A 25,423-nucleotide genomic window follows, 5' to 3' on the forward strand; every position below is an offset into this window, starting at 1 on the left:
TGTTGGTTGCTGTAAAAATCAGTAGATGTATTATTGTTCTCACATTGTAATATGCGCTATAGTTAAAGTTGTGGTAATTAGCGAACTAATTTACCCCTAGAGCAGGGATCAGCAACTAGATTCATCCGCGGGCCGATTTTCTTCTTGAGCGAATGGTCAGGGGTCCGGAACATAAATAATTTGTAGACTGCAATTTGACCGCAATAATCCCAAACATATAATATTTGACAAAAACATCATTACGATCACATGTTGCTCTATTTTGCGTGAAAATACTTGGGAACATATTTCCAAAATTAATGGACCTCACTTTACAGAAATGCTTTGTCGAGATCGGCGTGAAAGAATCTCAACCCCATCGAACACATTTGGGATGAATTGGAACTCCGACTACGAGCCAGGCCTAATCACCCAACATCAGTGCCCGTCCTCACGAATGATCTTGTGGCTGAATGGAATTGAGTGGAAAGCCTTCCCAGAAGAGTGGAGGCTGTTATAGCAGCAAAAGGGGACCAACTCCATATTAATGCCCATGATTTTGAAATGAGATGTTCGACGAGCCTACTTTAGTGTATGTCTTAACACCAGTGGGTGTTTGTGCTATGGCTTTTGACAGACACACTGTGGGCTCGCTTGTATGATCAGACAGGGGGTGGCAAAGACCAGTCAGGGGGCGGGGTGTTAAATGTCATACATTTCTATATTTATGATGTGACAACTTGTGCAAAATGTGTGCACTCACTCATCTACAACACAATAGTTAATTGAACGGTTACCTGAACTACAGTGCATTCTGAAAATATTCAGAACCCTTCTCTTTTTCTACATTAGCCTTATTCTAAAATGTATTAAATAAAAATAAAATCATCAATCTACACACAATACCCCATATTGACAAAGCGAAAACAGGTTGACATTTTTGCAAATGTATATAAAAAATAAAAAAACATACCTTATTCACATAAGTATTCAGACCCTTTGCTAGGAGATTGGAAATTGAGCTCAGGTGCATCCTGTTTCCATTGATCATCCTTGAGATGTTTCTACAACTTGATTGGAGAACCTGTAAATTCAATTGATTGGACATGATTTTGAAAGGCACACATCTGTCTATATAAGGTTCCACCGTTGACAGTGCACGTCAGAGCGAAAACCAAGCCATGAGGTCGAAGGAATTGTCTGTAGAGTGCTGAGAGAGCTGAGAAAGGGTACCAAAAATATTCTGCAGAATGTCCAGGCTCTGGCTGGGCCACTCAAGGACATTGAGACTTGTCCCGAAGCCACTCCTGCGTTGTCTTGGCTGTGTGCTTAGGGTCGTTGTCCTGTTAGGTGAACCTTCACCCCAGTCTGGTGTCCTGATTGTTCTGAATCTGGTTTCCATCAAGGATCTGTACTTTGCTCCGTTCATCTTTCCCTCGATCCTAACTACTTTCCCAGTCCCTGCCACTGAAATACGTTCTCCACAGCATGATACTGCCACCATCATGTTTCAACGTAGGGATGATGGCAGGTTTCCTCCAGGTGTGACGCTTGGCATTTAGGCCAAAGAGATCAATCTTGGTTTCATCAGACCAGAGAATCTTGTTTCTCATGGTCTGAGAGTCCTTCAGGTGCCTTTTGGCAAACTCCAAGCTGGCTGTCATGTGCCTTTTTACTGAGTGGCCACTGTCATATATGCCTGATTGGTGGAGTGCTGTAGAGATGGTTGTTCTGGAAGGTTTTCCCATCTCCACAGAGGAACTCTAGACCTCTGTCAGAGTGTGTTTCGGGTTCTTGGTCACCTCCTTGACCAAGCCTCTTCTTCCCCGATTTCTCAGTTTGGCCAGGCGGCCAGCTCTAAATTGAGTCTGTGGTTCCAAACTTCTTCCATTAAGAATGATTGAGGCCACTGTTCTTGGGGACCTTCAATGCTGCAGAAATGTTTTGGTATCCTTCCCAGATCTGTGCCTCGACACAATCCTGGCTCTGAGTGCTACAAATACTTCCTTAGACCTCATACCCTGGTTTTCGCTCTGAAATGCACTGTCAACTGTGGGACCTTATATAGGCAGATGCATGCCTTTCCAAATCATGGCCAATCAATTTAATTTACCACAGGTGGACTCCAATGAAGTTGTAGAAACATCTTGAGGATGATCAATGGAAATGATGCACCTGAGCTCAATTTCGAGTCTCATAGTAAAGGGTCTGAATACTTCAACTGAAATACCTGATTTACTTTTCATTTTTAATACATTAGCAGACTTTTCTAAAAAGCTCTGCTTTGTTATTATGGAGTATTGTGTGTAGATTGATGAGGACATGTTTTTATTTGGTCAATTTTAGAATAAGGCTGTAACAAAACAAAATGTGGAAAATGTTAAGGGGTCTGAGTACTTTCCAAATGCATTGTATACACACACTACACTGACACTGACACAACCACACACATTCACATGCTCTAAAAACACACACAACACACAGGAATAACGATACCACACGCACACTTTCACATTCATCATAAACTGCTGCTAGACTGTTCTTTATTCTTACTCTTATTATGATCTATCCTGATGCCTCGTCACTTTACCCTGCCTTCATGTACATATCTACCTCAAATACATCGTACCCCTGCACATTGATCTGGTACTCCCTGTATATACCTCCATTCTTGTGTATTTTATTCCTCTTGTGTTCATTATTATTATTAATTTGGCGTAGTTGGGGAAGGCTCATAAGCAAGCATTTCACTGTCAAGTCTTGTATTCGGCGCATGTGACAATATTTGATTTGACAATATCATGCTATATAACCTGCTGTCATTCTAACAACAGCAGATGCATATTAGAGTCAGCAGGTCCAGCAAATGTGTCCTCTCTTTTATTTTGGTTTTAATTTCTTATCACCAATACTGGAGCAATGTGATGCCTTTGGCTTATGTCCTTTTGTAGTCAGAGTTCAACATATATATTTTTATTTTTTTACTTCCTCATTGACAATAACATTTTAGCTAATGATCTCTACCACTGAAGCATGGCAATTTTTCATGTGTATCGACATGCTACTGTTGCTCTACAGGAAGTCAGGCCATTATAAATGGTTTCAAACGAGAGCAGCATTGCATATTTGTAGCTCACACTTCTGCAGGCATGCCCAAGTGACAAGAGAAAACCCACACAGAGAACAAGAGTAACGCAGCTACACACACACACACACACTACAAAGAATATCAAAAAGACAATGGTGAAACTAAGTCTCTCCTCCCCACCCCTCTCTCTCTCATACACTCACACCTTCAGAGACTGACACCCAACAGGAAATAAAACCAGAGAAAATGTAAATGAGCTTCACTGAAAATCAGAGATCATTTAGTTCAGGCAACAGAGTGAAAAAAGAGACGAGAGAGGGAGGGGGGTCTAACTGGTGAGTGAAGAAGGAAGGTGAGAGAAAGTGGTGTTTGTGTGCCTGCAGCAGCAGCAACAGCAGTCAGTGGAGGGAGTTTGTGTATGTGTGTGAGTTTGCGCCATGCCCCAGGAGTAATGGACTCCCAGAACCGGGCTGCACTGGACATCTCCACCCGGAACCCCCAGGAGGACTTTGAGATTCTGCTCCGGGTCGGTGGAGGCACCTATGGCGAGGTTTACAAGGTCAGAGATAAAAACAACTCACAGCCAGGACATTTTCAGAGAGTTTTATGTTACCTTGTTGCTGTGCTTTTTACTTTTTTTGTGATGTTTCTCATGGTGGCCTGTGTTTCGAATGTCAATAGTCTTATTTACAATAAAATATTCAATTTTATTTGTGGCTGCAAGCTATGGTTTGATTTCATTTAGGCCTAAATCATGTCGCAAGCAAATTAACCTTGTTGGATTAGTTTATTCACATTCTCAGGAAGTTTAGACTTCAGTTTTTTGTAATTCCTGTTTCAAAAAAGGAAGTGGTTTTCGAAAAAGCATATATGATCAGATATTTTCAATTTCCTTTCTCTTCATCTTTCACTTTTGGTTAGTGAACATGGCCCTTTGTATATTACATGAAAGTGTATTATCTCAATTCTGTGGAATATGTTTCCCCAAGTAGTGAAGGATTGTGTCATAGCTCACCAGGGAATAGAGGTTGATCTGTTGTCTTTCTTCAGGTAACTGAGTCCTATACTCTTACCATGAGGTCAGTTGTGTTTACCCCTCACAGCTCAACCCCAGTCAGTTACACTGTGACTTTGTATACAGCAGTTTTGTTAATGGGCAGAATGTGTTCTAAGTCAGTAACTGTGTTGGAACAAGACAACCTGTCACCTGTCAATTCACTGTCCTAAAGACACATTTATTGGGACCACATTAGGTACACAATGTGTTTACCTCGAATCAGGATAGGGCCTAAGGATGTGACCAATGGGTGAGTTGGAACATCACATCCATTCAAACAAATACAGAAGCTTGTCATTGATATGCATGGATGTTGGGAGGCAATATCCAACTGTATCTTTCAGCAACACTTGTTACCGACAAGTTGCAAGGACACATTAGATCTCTGAATATTGCATCCTGTCACAGAACGTTGCAGAAATGCAGTGTGTTTTGCACCTGTTTGAACACCACATGATGAGTGTGCTATTCAGCACCAGCCATTATCATTTCATTCAGTTGCTACGTATAGCATGAATTCAATGTGGAGCACACCATTTTCACTTTTATTCCATCAGGAACATTTTGTGTAAAATGTGTATCTTATGTGGAATTTATGCCCTTTCCAGAATCTTGGTATACTCTACGATGTCAATAATGGTATTGTAGAAGAAGGACAAAGATTTTATAATGTTATAAATGGCCTTACTGGACAAGCTTTGGCAGAGTTTGCCAGCTGCTGTGTTCAGGAGCTTGTCCACTGTACATGTGACTGATGCAAAGTAGGGGGGATATGAAGCGTACTTCCTCTCCCGAGAGAAACGGAGGCCACCGATAGATTCTGCTCTATTTTCACAGTGGTTTGCATTTATTCAACAACTTATGGTAGCAATGCCTGCGAACAGACAGTTGAATGTGAATAAATACACATACAAAGCACTGAAGCCACAGGGGCTTTCACATACATACACTCACCCACAGGGGCTTTCACATACATACACTCACCCACAGGGGCTTTCACATACATACATACACTCACCCACAGGGGCTTTCACATACATACACTCACCCACAGGGGCTTTCACATACATACTCTCACCCACAGGGGCTTTCACATACATACACTCACCCACAGGGGCTTTCACATACATACACTCACCCACAGGGTCTTTCACATACATACACTCACCCACAGGGGCTTTCACATACATACTCTCACCCACAGGGGCTTTCACATACATACACTCACCCACAGGGGCTTTCACATACATACTCTCACCCACAGGGGCTTTCACATACATACACTCACCCACAGGGGCTTTCACATACATACACTCACCCACAGGGGCTTTCACATACATACACTCACCCACAGGGACTTTCACATACATACACTCACCCACAGGGGCTTTCACATACATACTCTCACCCACAGGGGCTTTCACATACATACACTCACCCACAGGGGCTTTCACATACATACTCTCACCCACAGGGGCTTTCACATACATACACTCACCCACAGGGGCTTTCACATACATACACTCACCCACAGGGGCTTTCACATACATACACTCACCCACAGGGACTTTCACATACATACACTCACCCACAGGGGCTTTCACATACATACACTCACCCACAGGGGCATACACACAAGCTGACACATACAGGCACACACACACACACTCATCCACCCTCGAAGCCGGCCTATGTGTTGATTCAACAAGCAGACTGAACACTGATGGAGACCTGCAGATGCAGCACTTTGCTTACCCACAGTGTCAGGGAAACAGGCCAGCCTTGAGTGAGCATGTGTGGGAGAGAGAGAATAGGTTTGGTTAGCATGCTGTCTGTGTCAACAGTGTCTGGAGGGGGGTGGGGGGTCAAGGAAACAAAAATAAACACCAGAAAAATACCTGGACTTCTGCCAATATTTGTCAATGGGTCATATGTTAGTTTTTAGTTTTTCTTGTTGGGCAACTTCATGATGCTTCTCAGTAATTCAAAGAGCTGTGGGTTTTTATAGGTTGGTAATTCTGAACTCTATGTATCCACAACATTACTGTGGGTACATCTCTGTTGAACTACATTGTTATCAGGCCTCCCAACTGTCCCTAGGCCTCCTGTAAACACTTCTGCTTCGGCACACTTCCATAAAAGCAAAATATTTGTTGGTACACATTGAACTAAGAATCCTTTTTTTCAATTTAAACTCCTATCTTCTATCTAGTATAAATCCATTTGAATTCAATCATTTTTTGATAGCACCCCCTTTTGATTTGAACTAAACCTTCCATACATACAGTATTTGCCCATTGTAGAAGTGGTCAGAAAGTGACTATTTTGGACCTGAATGTCAAAACATTCAAGAAATAAAGGTGCTCAAAGTTGACCTATTTTGCTTTTAAATTAAATCAAATTCAACCATTGGTATTATCCACTGATAAAGACATGGATGTCTCATAGTATGGTGGGGTATGCAAAATGGGTCAATTTGAGCACCTCTATCTCCTGAATGTTTTGACATTCATGTCCAAAATAGTCACTTTCTGACCACTTCTTCCATGGGCAAACATTTATGGATACTTTCAAAAAGTGATTGAATTCAAATGGATTTACCCTCCTATGCAAGTAGACTTGTTACATCTGTAGGCAGGGATCCTACTGATGTGACATTCAGAAGAACTACTTACTCAATTCTCAAGTTTTCGATGCAATAGAATTAATCCCACAGGCTCATAGGCATTGACTCCACAGCGGGTTATTGTGATGTGTCTCTGCCAATAAAATGAGATGACATTTTCTGCCGGGTGCAATCTTTGACAGAAAGTGGAAAATAAAGAAGTGAGAGAGTCATTGGTATTTACAGAATCTACACTTCACAAGTAATGTATGTGTGTGTGTGTGTGTGGGGGGGGGGATAACTTTATCACTTTAACTGGGGAAACTCTGAGAAAGAGGAAGGGAGAAAAATCCTTCCAAACAAAGGTAAGAGGTGATCTACAGTTCTACTTTGTGAAGTACCACTGGGAGGAAGTTAAGTTGTGATGTTCCTAAGGTTCACACACAGTGACACTCTTAAAGGTCACCTATCACCATTTACCATTGCACTGTTAAACCCATCCTTCATCCAAAACATGTTCTGCATTCGCCTATTTTTAGACATTTAATTTGAGTGATCATAAGTTACTCATCATTATCGACTGCCGTGCTTCTTAAAATATATTTGTCACTTTGTCCTCTGAGTGTAAGAGCTTGTGAGTGTCTGCATGTGTATCTATGTGGTGTCAGTCTGTCAACAAGGTCATTGACGTCACCATGGAAACTGCCTGGCTTCGATCACAACGTTTCCAGTGGTCTGCGAGATGAGCACTGTTTGTTTTGTGGCTTTTCTTCAGTGGCCATCTCTCTCCACTCAACCCAGCCCCCTGCCAGCCAACCCCATCCTATTATCTGTCTACTTTCCACTGTGCACATTCATGGGCTATGTTTAGTGTTGTTGTGTCAACCAACAAACAGGGTCTCTCATTGGTGTGCTCTAGTGTGTGTAGGCTTTGTGATTTGGCAATGCAGAAGTAATTAACAGAGTCTGGGCAGTCTTGGTAGGTGTTTTGACACACTAAAGTATTTTCTGAGAAGTAGTTGGTGAACCAGTAAACAAAACGCCACAGTAAAGCTACGCCAACTCAACTCTCCTCCGATAATGAACACACATCTTCAATGGAAAGTAATTGTAGCATAAACTCATAGACCCAACATGATCCTAAACTGGGACATGCTTAACACCCCGGCCATCCTACAATCTAAACTTGATGCCCTCAATCTCACGCAAATTATCAATGAACCTACCAGGTACAACCCCAAATCGGTAAACACGGGCACCCTCATATATGTCATCCTAACCAACCTGTCCTCCAAATACAACTCTGATGTCTTCAACCAGGATCGCAGCGATCACTGCCTCATTGCCTGCATCCGTAAAGGGTCTGTGGTCAAACGACCACCCCTCACCACTGTCAAACGCTCCCTAAAACACTTCATTGAGCAGGCCTTTCTAATCGACCTGGCCCGGGTATCCTGGAAGGATATTGACCTCATTTCGTCAGTAGAGGATGCCTGGTTATTCTTTAAAAGGGCTTTCCTCACCATCTTACATAAGCATGCCCCATTCAAAAAATGTAGAACCAGGAACCGATATAGCCCTTGGTTCACTCCAAACCTGACTGCCCTTGACCAGTACAAAAACATCCTGTGGCGTTCTGCATTAGCATCGAATAGCCCCCGCGATATGTAACTTTCAGGAATCAATATACACAGTCAGTCAGGAAAGCAAAGGTCAGCTTTTTCAAACAGAAATTTGCATCCTGTAGTACAAACTCCAAAAAGTTCTGGGACACTGTAAAGTCCATGGAGAATAAGAACACCTCCTCCCAGCTGCCCACTGCGCTGAGGCTAGGAAACACTGTCACCACCGATAAATCTACGATAATTGAGAATTTAATTGAGCATTTTTCTACGGCTGGCCATGCTCTCCACCTGGCTACCCCTACCCCGGTCAACAGCCCTGTACCCCCCCACAGCAACTTGCCCAAGCCTGCCCCATTTCTCCTTCACCCAAATCCAGATAGCTGATGTTCTGAAAAGCTGCAAAATCTGGACCCCTACAAATCAGCTAGGCTAGACAATCTGGACCCTCTCTTTCTAAAATGATCACACAAAATTGTTGCAACCCCTATTACTAGCCTGTTCAACCTCTCTTTCGTATCGTCTTAGATTCCCATAGATTGGAAAGCTGCCACGGTCATCCTCCTCTTCAAAGGGGGAGACACTCTACACCCAAATTGCTACAGACCTATATATATCCTACCCTAACTTTCTAAGGTCTTCGAAAGCCAAGTTAACAAACAGATCACCGACAATTTCAAATCCCACCGTACCTTCTCCGGTAGGCAATCTGGTTTCCGAGCTGGTCATGGGTGCACCTCAGCCACGCTCAAGGTCCTAAACGATATCATAACCGCCATCGATAAGAGACAATACTGTGCAGCTGTATTCATCGACCTGGCCAAGGCTTTTGACTCTGTCAATCACCACATTCTTATCAGCAGACTGAACAGCCTTGGTTTCTCAAATGACTGCCTCGCCTGGTTCACCAACTACTTCTCAGAAAGAGTTCAGTGTGTCAAATCGGAGGGCCTGTTGTCCAGACCTCTGGCAGTCTCTATGGGGCTGTCATAGGGTTCAATTCTCAGGCCGACTCAATGATGTCGCTCTTGCTGCTGGTGATTCTCTGTTCCACCTCTACGCAGACGACACCATTCTGTATACTTCTGGCCCTTCTTTGGACACTGTGTTAACTAACCTCCAGATAAGCTTCAATGTCATACAACTTTCCTTCCGTGGCCTCCAACTGCTCTTAAATGCAAGTAAAACTAAATGCATGCTCTTCAACCAATTGCTGCCCACCTGCCCGTCCACCATCACTTCTCTGGATGGTTCTGACTTAGAATTTGTGGACAACTACAAATACCTAGGTGTCTAGTTAGACTGTAAACTCTCCTTCCAGACTCAAATTAAGCATCTCCAATCCAAAATTACATCTAGAATCGGCTTCCTATTTCGCGACAAAGCATCCTTCACTCATGCTGCCAAACATATCCTCGTAAAACTGACTATCCTGCCGATCCTTGACTTCGGCAATGTCATTTACAAAATAGCCTCCAACACTCTACTCAGCAAATTGAATGCAGTCTATCACAGTGCCATCTGTTTTGTCACCAAAGCCCCATATACTACCCACCACTGCGACCTGTATGTTCTCGTTGGCTGGCCCGCGCTTCATATCCGTTGCCAAACCCACTGGCTCCAGGTCATCTATAAGTCTTTGCAAGGTAAAGCCCCGCCTTATCTCAGCTCAATGGTCACCATAGAAGCACCTACCTGTAGCACGCACTCCAGCAGGTATATTTGACCAGTCACCCCCAAAGCCAATTACTACTTTGGCTGCCTTTCTTTCCAGTTCTCTGCTGCCAATGACAGGAACGAATTGCAAAAATCACTGAAGCTGGATACTCATAACTCCCTCACTAACTTTATGCACCAGCTGTCAGAGCAGCTCACAGATCCCTGCACCTGTGCATAGCCCATCTGTAAATAGCCCATCCAACTACCTCATCCCCATACTGTTTTTTATTAATTTGTATTATTCTTTGCTCCTTTGCACCCCAGTATCTCTACTACTCTACATTCATCTTCTGCACATCTATCACTCCAGTGTTTACATTGTAATTATTGCGCCACTATGGCCTATTTATTGCCTTACCTCTCTTATCTTACCTCATTTGCACACACTGTATATAGACTTTTTCTATTGTGTTATTGACTGTATGTTTGTTTATTCCATGTGTAACTCTGTGTTGTTTGTGTCGCACTGCTTTGCTTTGTCTTGGCCAGGTTGCAGTTGTAAATGAGAACTTGTTCTCAACTAGCCTACCTGGTTAAATAAAGGTGAAATAAAAAAATCTGTCCTGAGGTCAGTGAATCAGGTTATACCCCCCCTTCCATAACAAGCCCACTGACTGATGCAGCTCTCTTTTACTCAGGCTCGGAACAAGCAGAACGGGGAGCTGGCAGCTATCAAGGTCATCAAGATGGAGCCAGGTAAAGAAGTCCCCTCTGTTACTACAGATACTAGAGACCACACATCAATGATTTATATATACACTAGATGACTGATAGGGGTGCTTTGTTGAAGCCACCGTGCCTCCTTCTTGGCACTCCCACACCGTTGTAAAAGTATTTTGGAAGATATAGAAATGCATTTATTAATGTCTCCATTCGTTTTTTATAAAAAAAACATGAGCTGGAGCACACCCCAAAAAAATGATTCTATGTAGAGGTGCTGACTAACGGCAAATAAACTATAAGCTATAAAAATAGAGTTGAGTTGTACACTCTATATATAAACTCCCAGTAATTTATTGGGTAAATCACCAACGTTTCATGAACACTTTGCCTTCTTCAGGGTAATGTCATGAACACTTTGCCTTCTTCAGGGTAATGTCATGAACACTTTGCCTTCTTCAGGGTAATGTCATGAACACTTTGCCTTCTTCAGGGTAATGTCATGAACACTTTGCCTTCTTCAGGGTAATGTCATGAACACTTTGCCTTCTTCAGGGTAATGTCATGAACACTTTGCCTTCTTCAGGGTAATGTCATGAACACTTTACCTTCTTCAGGGTAATGTCATGAACACTTTGCCTTCTTCAGGGTAATGTCATGAACACTTTGCCTTCTTCAGGGTAATGTCATGAACACTTTGCCTTCTTCAGGGTAATGTCATGAACACTTTGCCTTCTTCAGGGTAATGTCATGAACACTATGCCTTCTTCAGGGTAATGTCATGAACACTTTGCCTTCTTCAGGGTAATGTCATGAACACTTTGCCTTCTTCAGGGTAATGTCATGAACACTTTGCCTTCTTCAGGGTAATGTCATGAACACTTTGCCTTCTTCAGGGTAATGTCATGAACACTATGCCTTCTTCAGGGTAATGTCATGAACACTTTACCTTCTTCAGCGTAATGTCATGAACACTTTGCCTTCTTCAGGGTAATGTCATGAACACTATGCCTTCTTCAGGGTAATGTCATGAACACTTTACCTTCTTCAGGGTAATGTCATGAACACTTTGCCTTCTTCAGGGTAATGTCATGAACACCATGCCTTCTTCAGGGTAATGTCATGAACACTTTGCCTTCTTCAGGGCAATGTCATGAACACTTTACCTTCTTCAGGGTAATGTCATGAACACTTTGCCTTCTTCAGGGTAATGTCATGAACACTATGCCTTCTTCAGGGTAATGTCATGAACACTTTACCTTCTTCAGGGTAATGTCATGAACACTTTGCCTTCTTCAGGGTAATGTCATGAACACTTTGCCTTCTTCAGGGTAATGTCATGAACACTTTACCTTCTTCAGGGTAATGTCATGAACACTTTACCTTCTTCAGGGTAATGTCATGAACACTTTGCCTTCTTCAGGGTAATGTCATGAACACTTTACCTTCTTCAGGGTAATGGAACACTATGCCTTCTTCAGGGTAATGTCATGAACACTTTGCCTTCTTCAGGGTAATGTCATGAACACTTTGCCTTCTTCAGGGTAATGTCATGAACACTTTACCTTCTTCAGGGTAATGTCATGAACACTTTGCCTTCTTCAGGGTAATGTCATGAACACTTTACCTTCTTCAGGGTCAAACACTTTGCCTTCTTCAGGGTAATGTCATGAACACTTTACCTTCTTCAGGGTAATGTCATGAACACTATGCCTTCTTCAGGGTAATGTCATGAACACTTTGCCTTCTTCAGGGTAATGTCATGAACACTTTACCTTCTTCAGGGTAATGTCATGAACACTTTGCCTTCTTCAGGGTAATGTCATGAACACTTTACCTTCTTCAGGGTAATGTCATGAACACTTTGCCTTCTTCAGGGTAATGTCATGAACACTTTACCTTCTTCAGGGTAATGGTAATGTCATGAACACTTTGCCTTCTTCAGGGTAATGTCATGAACACTTTACCTTCTTCAGGGTAATGTCATGAACACTTTGCCTTCTTCAGGGTAATGTCATGAACACTATGCCTTCTTCAGGGTAATGTCATGAACACTTTGCCTTCTTCAGGGTAATGTCATGAACACTTTGCCTTCTTCAGGGTAATGTCATGAACACTTTGCCTTCTTCAGGGTAATGTCATGAACACTTTGCCTTCTTCAGGGTAATGTCATGAACACTTTACCTTCTTCAGGGTAATGTCATGAACACTTTGCCTTCTTCAGGGTAATGTCATGAACACTTTACCTTCTTCAGGGTAATGTCATGAACACTTTGCCTTCTTCAGGGTAATGTCATGAACACTTTGCCTTCTTCAGGGTAATGTCATGAACACTTTACCTTCTTCAGGGTAATGTCATGAACACTTTGCCTTCTTCAGGGTAATGTCATGAACACTTTGCCTTCTTCAGGGTAATGTCATGAACACTTTACCTTCTTCAGGGTAATGTCATGAACACTTTGCCTTCTTCAGGGTAATGTCATGAATACTTGAACCAGGTTATGTAGACAACCAGTGCAATTAGTGCAACCAATGACAATAGTGAGGGGTGTGCCATAATTATTAAGTTAATTAGAATTAATTGATTGAAACGGTTAAAAAAACAATAGTTTATGGCATATTAAATATATTAGGCTATTGTTATCATATGGAAACATAACTAAATATTGTACATAATATTAGCATCAACATATATTGTTGATTAATTCAATTTCACATAGATATTTTATTGTTTCCTATTTCATTTGTTGTTACATGTAAACTTTTGGTTAAACTATAATGCATAATAAGCATCATCAACAGGGGGGATATATTGGGTGTACAACAACAAATACTTAAATGTTATTTTGTCCTTGAAACAGTTCATTGAAATACTGTAGAATTCCATCCATTCCTATGGAGGACTGCTCCTACTGGGGAGTGCCAATATGGCCAACATGGTGGCTTCAAAGCCTCTCAATGGCCAATACATAGCATCAGCAATCCAGGGTTTATGTACTGTACATCATTGGTTCAAATACTATTTGATATCTTTCAAATACTTGGAGCGTTCACTTTAACCTGTCTGGAGTGCCAGGTGGGCAGGGTTTTGGTCATTCTAGACATTTATATTGGTTCCATTACAACAGGCAAGCCCAATCGAGCACAAAAATAGTATTTGAAATGATTTCAAATAGTATTTCAACCCAGGTCTGAAAGAAACAAACCTTTCAATCCACATTGATAACATATTTCTGCAGTAATGCCGGTGTCAAATGTTACCATTCCACAAAAGTAGTTGGTAACAAACCAAAATGATGTTGTGGTGCTATATTGTAACATCATCTGGCACCCATATGCACTGCAGTGTGGTACATGGTATAAAATGATATGACCTTTTCCCACACAGAGGAGGACTTCTCAGTAATCCAGCAGGAGATCGTCATAGTGAAGAGCTGCAAGCACCACAACATTGTGGCCTACTATGGCAGCTATATACAGTGAGTGGGCACTGAGCAGGCCCTGCCACACACAGCCAAATATCATACACTAGTTGGAATAGGATGATACAGACTAATTGGAAATATTATCAGTTGTGATCATGATAAAGTTACTGGGAGTATAACCCTTTCATATGACAGATGTGTGTGTGTGTGTGTGTGTGTGTGTGTGTGTGTGTGTGTGTGTGTGTGTGTGTGTGTGTGTGTGTGTGTGTGTGTGTGTGTGTGTGTGTGTGTGTGTGTGTGTGTGTGTGTGTGTGTGTGTGTGACATGCGTGTGTGTTTCCAGGGCCAACAAGCTGTCGATCTGCATGGAGTTCTGTGGAGGAGGCTCTCTTCAGGACGTTTACCATGGTGTGTGTGTGTGTGTGTGTGTGTGTGTGTGTGTGTGTGTGTGCGCCAGCTTAGGTTGATTTAGGATTTATCTCTTCAACTGAGAAAACTCTGAGGAGGAAGGTGAACATATTAGACAAACTAAAAGCGAGAAGTGATCTACAGTATGTGTGAATGAGAGACAAATAAGTGGTTTGATCAGGCTTTGAATAGAGATCAGTCTCACAACCAGCCGGGTTTACTTTGTGACGAACATCTGTCAGGAAGTCATGTCATGTTATGATGTGCCCAAAGTTCAAACACAGGGGCACTCTTAAAGGTCAACTACACAACTACACTAAATAGCACAAAAAGGTGCTATCTAGAACCTAAAAAGGTTATTTGGCTATCCCTATATGAGAACCCTTTGAAGAACCATTTTTGGTTCCAGGTAGAACTCTTTTGGGTTCCATATAAAACCCTTTCCACAGAGAATTTTACATGGAACCCAAAATTGTACTACCTGGAACCAAAAAGGGTTATCCTATAGGGACAGCCGAAGAACCCTTTTGGAACCCTTTTTTTCTAAGAGTGTATCACCATTACACTGCAAAACCCCTCTGCCCAAAACATATTTTGCATTTGCCTATTTTTATAGATTTAAGTGAGTTTCTCATCATTATCGACTGCTATACTTCTTAAGACATTTTATCACTTTGTCCCCTGGAGAATGTGTGTTGAATACAGGGGTGTGTGTGTGAGTGAGAGTATGTGTGTGGGTGAACTGGAGCAGATTACACTCTACTACTGTAACAGAGTGTCCTACTTCACCCCCTCTTTTCTCCCTCTAGTGACCGGGCCTCTCTCTGAGCTTCAGATTGCATTTATCTGCAGGGAGATGTTTCAGGTAAGATCACTCATATCACACGTATAGAGTATAGAGTGTATAACATGTCACTTTGGTTGTTATAGATAATAGTTGCTTTGATATCAACACGTAACAGTGTACTAACTGTCTACCTGCAGGGTCTGGATTACTTACATGGCCAGAAGAAGATTCACAGAGACATAAAGGTGAGATGACCAGGGTTGACTCCCTAATCTGCTGGGATGAGTTAGGCCTCTATAATGGTTATGAATGGCCCATAGCCTATCTCCTGTTTCAGTAGCATGAGTCAACTTGATGTACTAGAACACCTCCTAGACAGGACGCTAGTCTGACACTAAGGACCGTTCTGGCTCAGACAAGGCTTGCTTTAAGTTAGGATGCAATGTTTGGTGTGTTTTCATGCTGTCCAGACAGAATATACTGTACACATTGCTCTGTCGTAATCGCGTGTGTCTTGTCTTCCTGTTGTCCAGGGGGCCAACATCCTCCTGAATGACCAAGGAGAGGTGAAGCTAGGTGTGTGACTGAAGCCCTAAAACACTCAACAGGCCGTAAATCATAACACTTAAATCAGAGATTTTTGTCCTCACATATTAAATAAGTGACATATTTATTGTCTGGCTGTTTAGCGGACTTTGGGATTTCGGCACAGATCACGGCTACTTTGGCACGGCGGATGTCCTTCATCGGGACTCCTTACTGGTGAGGTTGAAGGTCAAATGAGTCCCCTCCATGTGACTCTTCTCGAGGTTGTATGTGATGTCAGATGGTCTTGATGTTGATGTTAGCGGTGGCCCGTGTCTTCCAGGATGGCGCCAGAGGTGGCTGCCGTGGAGATAAAGGGGGGTTACAATGAGCTGTGTGATGTGTGGTCTGTGGGAATCACTGCCATCGAGCTGGCTGAGCTGCAGCCTCCCCTATTCGATGTGCACCCACTACGGTAATCACAAACACACTCAAATCATTCCTTTAACCCACACACACAACATTCTTTCTTACATTCAGGCTCCCCGCAGAAAGAATCTAGACTTTCCTCCTTCCACACCCCCTCATGTTCCAGTTGGATATACATTCATGCTTTTAACCAATTACGCACATGCCTACCCCCACTTTTTACTTTTTATTTCACCTTTATTATATAATTTATAAGTCAATTAAGAACTCATTCTTATTTACAATACTGACCTGTGACGACACACAGACAGACAGACAGACAGACAGACAGACAGACAGACAGACAGACAGACAGACAGACAGACAGACAGACAGACAGACAGATAGACAGACAGACAGACAGACAGACAGACAGACACAAACCTCACATTAAAATCTTGTTTTTTCTCAGGGTGCTGTTCCTCATGTCCAAAAGTGGCTACCAGCCTCCTAAACTAAAGGAAAAGTCCAAATGGTATGCAGTAAGACCATCCACTTGAGCTGTGGAAATGATACCTGTATTCCTTCATTCATTCAGTCAATTAATCTATGGTCTGTAATATGCAGTTGGTTAAAACATCAGTATTTTCTTCTACCACTTTCATGTTAGGTCCTCGATTTTCTATAACTTTGTCAAGACGATGCTGATCAGGAACACTAAGAAGAGACCCAGTGCCTCAAAGATGCTGACAGTCAGTAAACACAGAGAATGTCTCGCTTCTCGGCTCGATCTTACTCACCCACCTCTCCTCTTTCTCCTTGCCTCACCTTTCCTAAAAATGCACTAGCTAGAATGGTGCAAAATCTCAAGAGTCCAGCAGAGTAGTCTGTCTAACCTGTACAACAGACAAGTGGTGAGGAAGGCAGAATCCATCCTGTCTGACTGTACCCACCCCATACACCATGAGTTCCAGGTCCTATCCTCTGGCTCCCAGTGTAGATTCCCCACTGTTAAGACTAACATGTACAAGCACTCCTTCACCCCCTATGGCCATTGCCCTTTTCAATACATGGAAGAGAAGGAGTTAGGCTCGGAACGATGATTTTGAGGATGATGACGGTAATATGTTGTTGATGATGGTGGTGTTGACGTTGATGAGGTTTTTTAGTTTTTGTCAGCACATTGTTGATATGTTGTTGATGAGATGATCTAAGAACGCACTGAGCACTTTACTTATTAGGCAACTTTGGCTTGCTATACTTTTGTGGTGCTGCTAACGTCGATCACTAGTAGGCCTACTGTGTACACTGAGTATACCAAACATTAAGAACACCTTCCTAATGTTGAGTTGCACCCCCTTTTGCTCTCAGAAAAGCCTCAATTCTCCGGGACATGAACTCTACAAGGTGTCGAAAGCGTTCCACAGGGATGCTGGCCCGTATTGACTCCAATGCTTCCCACAGTTGTGTCAAGTTGGCTGGATGTCCTTTGGGTGGTGGACCATTCATGATTCACAGGGGAAACTGTTGAGCATGAAAAACCCAGCAGCGTTGCAGTTCTTGATACAAACCAGTGCACCTGGCACCCACTACCATACCCATATCAAAGGCTTGAGCTCCTCTATTCATGTCTTGTAGTACCTGTAATCCTTTTTCACTTCCTAATTTCTCTCTCACTCTCGCTGTCTCTCTGTCTTTGTCTCTCTGTCTCTCTGTCTCTGTCTCTGTCTCTCTCTGTCTCTGTCTCTCTCTCTCTCTGTCTCTCTGTCCTGCAGCACCTGTTTCTGACCCAGCCGGGTCTGAGACAGGATCTGATCTTGGATCTGCTGGAGAAGCTGCGTCACCCTGAGAAACTGAAGCCCTGCCTGCCGTCTGAGGAGGAGGATGTGGAGGTCAGAGCATCACACACTTGCCTTCCACAATCAAACACACACACACACACCATAAAATCATATAGTAATAAACATTGTATATACAATAAATATGAATAATACACATCAATATACATGATCACACATTGTAAAAGACATGTCAAATGTAAATGTGGCCCTCATGGCTATATGGTGATATCTCCTATAGGTTGTGGTACCTGGCTCCTTGAGAAGGATTCATTCCATTAACAGACACAACAAGGCAGAGAGAACCAACTCTGACATCAGCTGTGAGATATATTCAGTTCGTTTTTTCTTTGTGAACCTGTCCAGGAAATGTTATCGGTTGTATACATGTGCAACTAATCATTGGATTGGTGTGTGCGTTATAGTGGAGCAGCTCTACACCAAGAGACCAGTAAAGACAGCCCCACCAGAAGCAATGGTACGTGTCTGTGCGTAAGCGTGTGTGTGAGTGTGTCCATGTGCGTACCTATGGTGCTATCCATGCCTGTGTACCACTGTGCTTCCCAGTACAAACGTAGGCCTGCGTGTCTTATTGATCAGAGTCGTCTGTCATTGTCTTTCTGTGCTTCAGGTACGACCTACAGTACAGTGTTCCACACTGGGATCCACTGGCAGCGACAAGAGTCTAATCAGGTAAGTGGATTACTGCTTAGCAAGCCAATCACACACTGACTGGCGGCTCCATCATCTCCAAGTCTTACAGGGCAAATGATCCAATGAGTAATGAGGAGACCACTGTTGACTACCGATCTTAACCAGCACTGTGTTGATCTCGTTCCCGTAGGGACCAATGCCTGGACTCGGATGATGACTACGATGACGTGGACATGTAATCCTAACGCACACTTGATTATTCATTCATCAGCTTGACATTTCTTCAGTTGTACATTTGTCTGATTCGTTTGACAACCCTCTCTTCCTTCTCTCCACACTCTCTCCACAGTCCCACCATCTGCACCAGGAGGTAAGTAATCCTACTGAGACATATACGTACTTCACCTATTCCCTCTGACCTATGTTTCTGGGCCCGTATTCATAAGGCGTCCCAGAGTAGGAGTGCTGATTGGTCGGCACCCCCTCTCTTATCCACTGTGGTAAAACTCTTCCTAGATGAGCACTCCCACTCTGATACACTTCGTGAACACAGGTCTGGATGTACACTCTTAGAAAGAAGAATTCCAAAAGGGTTTTCCTATGATGAAGAAGCCTTTTTCCCCCCCTAAGTGTGTACTGTATTTCTCGGATGGGATGGAGTCGATGGACTGCTCTCAACATCATTGTCTTTACCATGCTTGTGGCATAGACGGGTTGGTTGTCTAGTAACAGAACTGAAGCGTGCGTAACTATGGGACATGCTGAATGCACCGAGGTGTCTGTTTAAACTACTAGCACACAGCTCAGACACCTATCCATACCACACAAGACATGCCACCAGAGGTCTCTTCACAATCCCCTAGTCAAGAAAGGACTATTGGAGGCGCACAGTACTACATAGAGCCATGACTACATGGAACTCTATTCCACATCAAGTAACTGATGCAAGCAGTACAATCAGATTTTAAAAAACAGATAAAAATACACCTTATGGAACAGCAGGGACTGTGAAGAGACACACACACACACACACAGGCCCAAACACACATACACATTATAAGACACGCACTCTACACACACGTACAGATGGATGTTGTATTGTAAATATGTGATAGTGGAGTAGTGGCTACATTTATTGCATTAAGTGTTTTAAAATGCAATATTTTAAATTGTATTTAACTGCCTTATTAATGTTGCCGGACCCCAGGTAGAGTAGCTGTTGCCAGGTAGAGTAGGTAGAGTAGCTGTTGCCTCAGCTAATGAGGATCCTTAAATACAGATGGGACAAAATAGACGGGGTTGGCTTAGACTGTTGACAACATGTAAACTATATTTAGTCTCCAAATGTTTATTGAAAATACAAATACATTTGCACAATGAGCACTTGTTGTCTCTCAAATACATCGTTACAGTTGTTGGTAGCAAGCTAGCAAATGTTACATAGACATGAGTCAAAACACCTCAAAACAAGACATGGTATCAATAAGAAGATACAACGAGCTGAAACGAGATACCTACGATTCCCCACATGGCAGCCTCTTGTTATTGTTGCTAACTATCTGACCGTTCAGAATGATAACAACACCCACCTTCCAGCCACATCGATGCGCACATAAGTTTTTGGGACGTTGTCAGCCAACCCGTCTATATAACAGAGCTTTATGGGAAATTTGATTCAAAGAAAGAAAACAACAATAGGAAACACTGAACTATTTCTGTTTCTCCCTGAACAGCGAAACAATCCCACTAGATGACATCCCACCCCCACTCCCTCCTAAGGTATACAACAACTACATTTTTCTAAACTACAGTATGTCAATGTGTGACCTCTACAAATCCCATGTGTCTATAAATATGGTGTTGACAAACAGTTGATAAAGGCCACATTCCCAGTGCCTGACCTTATGTATTCCCACACAGCCCAAAGTTTATACCAGTTCAGAGGAGTTTGTGACAGGGGAGGACGAACGTGGCCGGATACTGCGCACCCTCTACGCCCCCTCGCCGCTCCTGCGGACATCTAGTGGCACCCACACACGCCCTGTCCCTCGTCCACGGTCCCAGCGAAACGTCAACTCCGGTGAGTGTCAACTCTACTCTTATCCCTATTTGTTACCTACAGTTACAGATATAGGATATTCATTTGATCACCCGGTTGTCCCTTCTGAATTGCGTACCATGTACAGTGAATGACCTTTGACCTGTGACATTTACCCTGAAGCGCATCTTCTCCATGCTCTCTGATGTACAGTAACAACATGATTGTGTCCCCTGTAGACCCTGTTTCCTTCCCATTACACATAACAGACAGATCAGCGGGCCTCCAACCGCCTGAGCTGCCCCCCAAGAAAGACAGGAGAAGGAGACAGCCCCCCCAGGTATGGATGGGACCAGAAATTAAAACAGCAATTAATTTTTCCTTCTGAGTGGTGGACCAGGAAAACGCATCACTTGTTGGCTTGCAGAAATGTGGATGAACTGATTCCAAAATGCATATTTAGAATAGGTGTCTGTTTTCTATTTCAGGATCCGGTTGAATGTCCCAGCCCTGTGCTGAAGAAACCACCAGTAAGTTTGTCCACCAATCTCACGAGTACGCCGATCTAAAGTTTACGACAGTTACTGTAGCTGTGTATCGATGCACTGAGACGTACTCACACCTTTATCTGGAACACTACACACACACTATGAACAATGAGAGTGACTCCTGGGCCCGTTCATAAAGTGTCTCAGAGTAGGAGTACTGATCTAGGATCAGTTGAGTTTTTTTTTAGATCCTAATGAATTAGATTATATAGACATGAGGGAAATGATCCTAGATCAGCACTCCTACACTGAGATGGTTTATGAATATGGGTCCTGTTCTCCACCTCGTGTCTAGGTGTACTTTAAGAAAGTATTCCATGGCTGTCCGTTGAAAGTGAATAGTTCAACGATGTGGGACCATCCGACAACCAAAGACCACCACCTGATCCTGGGAGCAGACGAAGGGATCTATACCCTCAACCTGAACAGCTCAGAGGCCACCATGGAGCTGGTGAGAATCTGCTCGAATGTCTTTCCATGTCTGCAGCGAGGCTAGATTTGGTCGCATTGCGTGATGACAATAGCGAGATGAACGTGTTCCAAAGCCCTAGACCAGAGCTATAGTCAGGCTGAATTTATGGTCTTCAAGATTAAGCTCATGCTACAGTATGACAGCACAATTCAGGAAGATGAATGTTGTAGGTACAGTATTGCATTTTGCTTTCATATTGCTTGTAATCTCTATTTAACTCTACATGTGCCTCACTCATCCGCTGTTCTCTTCCCCCTCTCCTGCAGCTCTATCCAGGAAAGTGCAGCTGGGTTTACACCATTAGTAATGTCCTCATGTCAATATCAGGTGAGATTCTGCAAGCCATAGTCATTCTACAATACTAACATCTGTCAAATAAAATAGATCAAATAAACTGAAATCATCTGTGTGTGTGTGTTTTCCTCCACAGGTAAGTCGTCCCAGCTCCATTCTCACTTACTGAAGGAGTTGTATGAGCAGGCCCGAAAGGAACAGCGAATGGTGGCCTTGCCAACCCACAGACTATTGCCTAGGTAACCCTATAATCCATTGCCATACGCTAGTGCCGGGTCTTATTCATTAGTGAACACCGTAGCAAAGCCTTTCCCAACAGAAGAGCAAAACAAGCATTTCTTATTGGATAAGTTCAGTTGTAGTTCCTCCCCGTTTAGGCCCATTTCCTTCCGCTTGGTTCCTAGTGAATACGACCCTGGTGTTTGTTGTTGATTATAACATTTTCTCCCCCTGTACTTAGTATTATTCATCAACATACATCTTATTTCTTGTTTGCAGGAAGTTTGCTGTCTCATGTAAAATACCGGACACCAAAGGCTGCAAGACCTGCTCAGTGGGTGAGAAAAGAGGAGTTGAGAATTCTGTTTAACTTGATAAAAAAAAAGGGTCCAGGTGATCAGTCACTGAACTTCAGTTGTAACATGAGTGGTTGGTTTGAAGTCAAAGTTGATTTGACTTCAAGTGTCTGCTAAATGACTGTTAACACTCCCTCCAGCCAGTAACGTTCAGCGGGGCTGTGTGTTCCTGTGCTGTGCCCTGGAGACCAGTGTAGTGCTCCTGCAGTGGTACGAGCCCATGCAGAAGTTCATGCTCATCAAGGTGAGTACACACAGGATCTCACAGCATCCCTTCTCATCATCCTGCTGCCCACTGTCTTCCTGGGTCCTATTCAGTAGGCACATCATAGCAGTAGGCACATCGTAGCAAAAGACCTTATCGGATAAGTTCAGGTAGTTCTTCCCTGTTTCGCGCCGTTTCAAATAGTTTTCTCCCTACTAGACACAACCCTGTATTGACGTCTACTGTCACAGCTGACAGTCTCTGACCACTTCCCTGACTGTGTCCCCTGCAGCACTTTGACTTCCCCCTGCCCAGTCCCCTGCGTGTGTTTGAGATGGTGGTGGCTCCGCAGCAAGAGTACCCTCTAGTGTGTTTCGGGGTACACAGGGGTCCCAGTCCTGAGCAGCCCATTCAACTGGACAACATGAACCTCAACTCCAACACCTCTTGGTTCACCAACACTGGCTTAGGTACTATGAACTGATTACTCAACTGAACACATCACAGGCTTGTTTCTATGAACATTCAGTTCAATGAAGTAGTGAGCTTTCTTCTTAGTTTGGACCAATCTAACAGATTTGTTGTAACTGTGTGTTTGTGTTCCAGAGAGCCGGTGTCCTGGCACAGTGCAGGTGAACCAGCTGGACTGTAACACTCTGCTGGTGCTCTTTGAGAGTAAGTAAGTCATGTTGTTATCATCACCATTCTCAGGAAGAGTAGGCTAGTTACAGACCAATGACGGTGTCTCTATCAGTCTATAAGAGCTAAATTAAATGTGTAGGAAGGGCTGATGTGTGTGTGTGCCTCTCTGCCCTCTGAATAGATTCAGTACACATAGTGGGCCTGGAGGGGGCGCAGAGGAGCCACTGGACGCTTCAAGCTGAGACCACTTTCACTTTTGATGTGGAAGCTGTAGGTAAGAAGGGGAGGAGTAGAGGAGCATGGTCATCATGATACAATCATTGTGAGGTTTGAGGGGTGGGGGGAATATTGGGATATGGAGGGCCTACTACACATTCTCACCCTCTGTCTGACTGTCTGTCTGTCTGAGAGCCTAATGTACATTATCTCCCTCTGTCTGTTTGTCTGATGGCCTAATTTACATTCTCACCCTCTGTCTGTCTGGCTGGCTGAGGGCCTAATGTACAGTATCTCCCTCTGTCTGTCTGTCTGTCTGTCTGTCTGTCTGTCTGTCTGTCTGTCTGTCTGTCTGTCTGTCTGTCTGTCTGTCTGTCTGATGGCCTAATTTACATTCTCACCCTCTGTCTGTCTGGTTCAGTGTATTTTGAGAACACTCTGCTGGCCATGTGGCGTCATGGCTGGCAGAGGAGAGGAGAGGGCCCAGACATACTACAGGAGATCACAGACCCCAAGAAGACCTACCGTCTAGTGGGATCAGACCGGTATGTGTGCCTGTATAATTTCATGGGATACACACTCTCACACACACAAAATCTAGTTTCAATATAGTTTTGATTGACTCATTAATAACCCTGCAGGATAGTTGTCATGGAGACGCGGCAGTGTGAGGACCATTCGGGGCTCTGTAACCTGTACATCCTGGAGATTGCCGAGAACTATGTCCCAGTACCTTGAGAACTCTAGAACATGGAACCGAGCTCAAAGTAGCACCCATCTGAACACTCCAAGCAGCAGCTATGGCACTGTGTCGTCCATGTCAAACAATACTGCTTTGCTGCTGGTTTAAAGGAGCACAGCCTGAATTCATCCCTCATAATATGTGAGCAGCTTCAACTGCCAGCCCACACAGGCAGACTGTACCCAGACACACATGTGCATTCATTCCTCCACAAATACCTATTTATCCTGTAACAGTACCACAGTACTTGCCCTCTACTGAAACCTGGTTTCAGAGCATTTCATATTATTCTGTATGTAAATCAGAGGCACTCCATTTAGTATGATATGCTACGTTTTGTAATGGTATGTATTCATTTGTGAATGTCCATCACTCATTTCGTATGATATGTTAAAAATTACAATTCCTATTATATTTTGAATTTGCAAAATGTACAATATGTAACAAATTGGCAAAAGTACGATATGTTACGAATTCTAGCTAGGTAGCTAACGTTAGCTAGACTAGGGGTTAGGGTTAAGTTTAAGAGTTAGGTTAAAGGGTTAGGGGAAGGGTTAGCTAAAAGAGTTAAGGTTAGGATTATTGGAAGGGTTAGCTAACATGTTAAATAGATGCAAAGTAGCTAGAAGGTAGTAAATTATTGGAAAATTGCTAATTATCATATTAATTTCAGTGTTCCGGAATTACATTTACTATGTTACGTCCAGTCTTTGAGACCAGGCTGTCTTTTTTTCATCCACAGGCTCACACACATAGGGGCCTACATTTCCCATCACAATCCATTCAAATAAATGGGGAACGTTACCCAATAAAGATCTTCCAAATCTGACTTATTTTTCATAACACTGGAATGTCAACAAGTGGCCAACTAATTTCACAGTGCATGAAAGTGTTTTTGGAGTGACAAAGTTGAATTG

General features: G+C 43.1%; 1 protein-coding gene across 2 annotated transcripts; it reads left to right on the plus strand.

Annotated features, from left to right (window-relative positions):
• Positions 1-3,339: 3,339 nt before the first annotated feature.
• Positions 3,340-25,324, plus strand: LOC118397295 (mitogen-activated protein kinase kinase kinase kinase 5-like). Of its 2 annotated transcripts, XM_035791916.2 has the most exons (31): positions 3,341-3,626; positions 10,709-10,766; positions 14,119-14,209; positions 14,498-14,562; positions 15,372-15,427; positions 15,547-15,594; positions 15,883-15,925; positions 16,039-16,111; positions 16,218-16,349; positions 16,755-16,817; positions 16,953-17,034; positions 18,058-18,174; positions 18,362-18,443; positions 18,546-18,598; positions 18,752-18,813; positions 18,965-19,009; positions 19,124-19,144; positions 20,508-20,553; positions 20,695-20,854; positions 21,052-21,152; positions 21,301-21,342; positions 21,656-21,811; positions 22,099-22,159; positions 22,263-22,365; positions 22,625-22,683; positions 22,842-22,945; positions 23,199-23,376; positions 23,513-23,581; positions 23,730-23,822; positions 24,186-24,309; positions 24,406-25,324. In XM_035791916.2, exons 1-31 carry the CDS (start codon positions 3,486-3,488, stop codon positions 24,500-24,502), a joined length of 2,625 nt encoding a protein of 874 aa, XP_035647809.1. In that variant the 5' UTR covers positions 3,341-3,485; the 3' UTR covers positions 24,503-25,324. The 2 variants fall into 2 exon arrangements, with proteins under 2 accessions (XP_052323387.1, XP_035647809.1); XM_052467427.1 differs by lacking the exon at positions 24,406-25,324 and having other exon boundaries at positions 3,340-3,626; positions 23,513-23,585.
• The last annotated feature ends 99 nt before the right edge of the window (positions 25,325-25,423 follow it).

This window comes from Oncorhynchus keta, chromosome 18 (assembly GCF_023373465.1).
Source record: "Oncorhynchus keta strain PuntledgeMale-10-30-2019 chromosome 18, Oket_V2, whole genome shotgun sequence".
NCBI classification, from domain to species: domain Eukaryota; kingdom Metazoa; phylum Chordata; class Actinopteri; order Salmoniformes; family Salmonidae; genus Oncorhynchus; species Oncorhynchus keta.

Coding starts and splice junctions, on each gene's coding strand:
- LOC118397295 (XM_035791916.2), top strand. CDS start 3,486: ATGTGTGTGAGTTTGCGCCATGCCCCAGGAGTAATGGACTCCCAGAAC. Junction 19,010..19,123: donor GACTACGATGACGTGGACAT/GTAATCCTAACG, acceptor CTCTCTCCACAG/TCCCACCATCTGCACCAGGA. Junction 24,310..24,405: donor CGTCTAGTGGGATCAGACCG/GTATGTGTGCCT, acceptor ATAACCCTGCAG/GATAGTTGTCATGGAGACGC.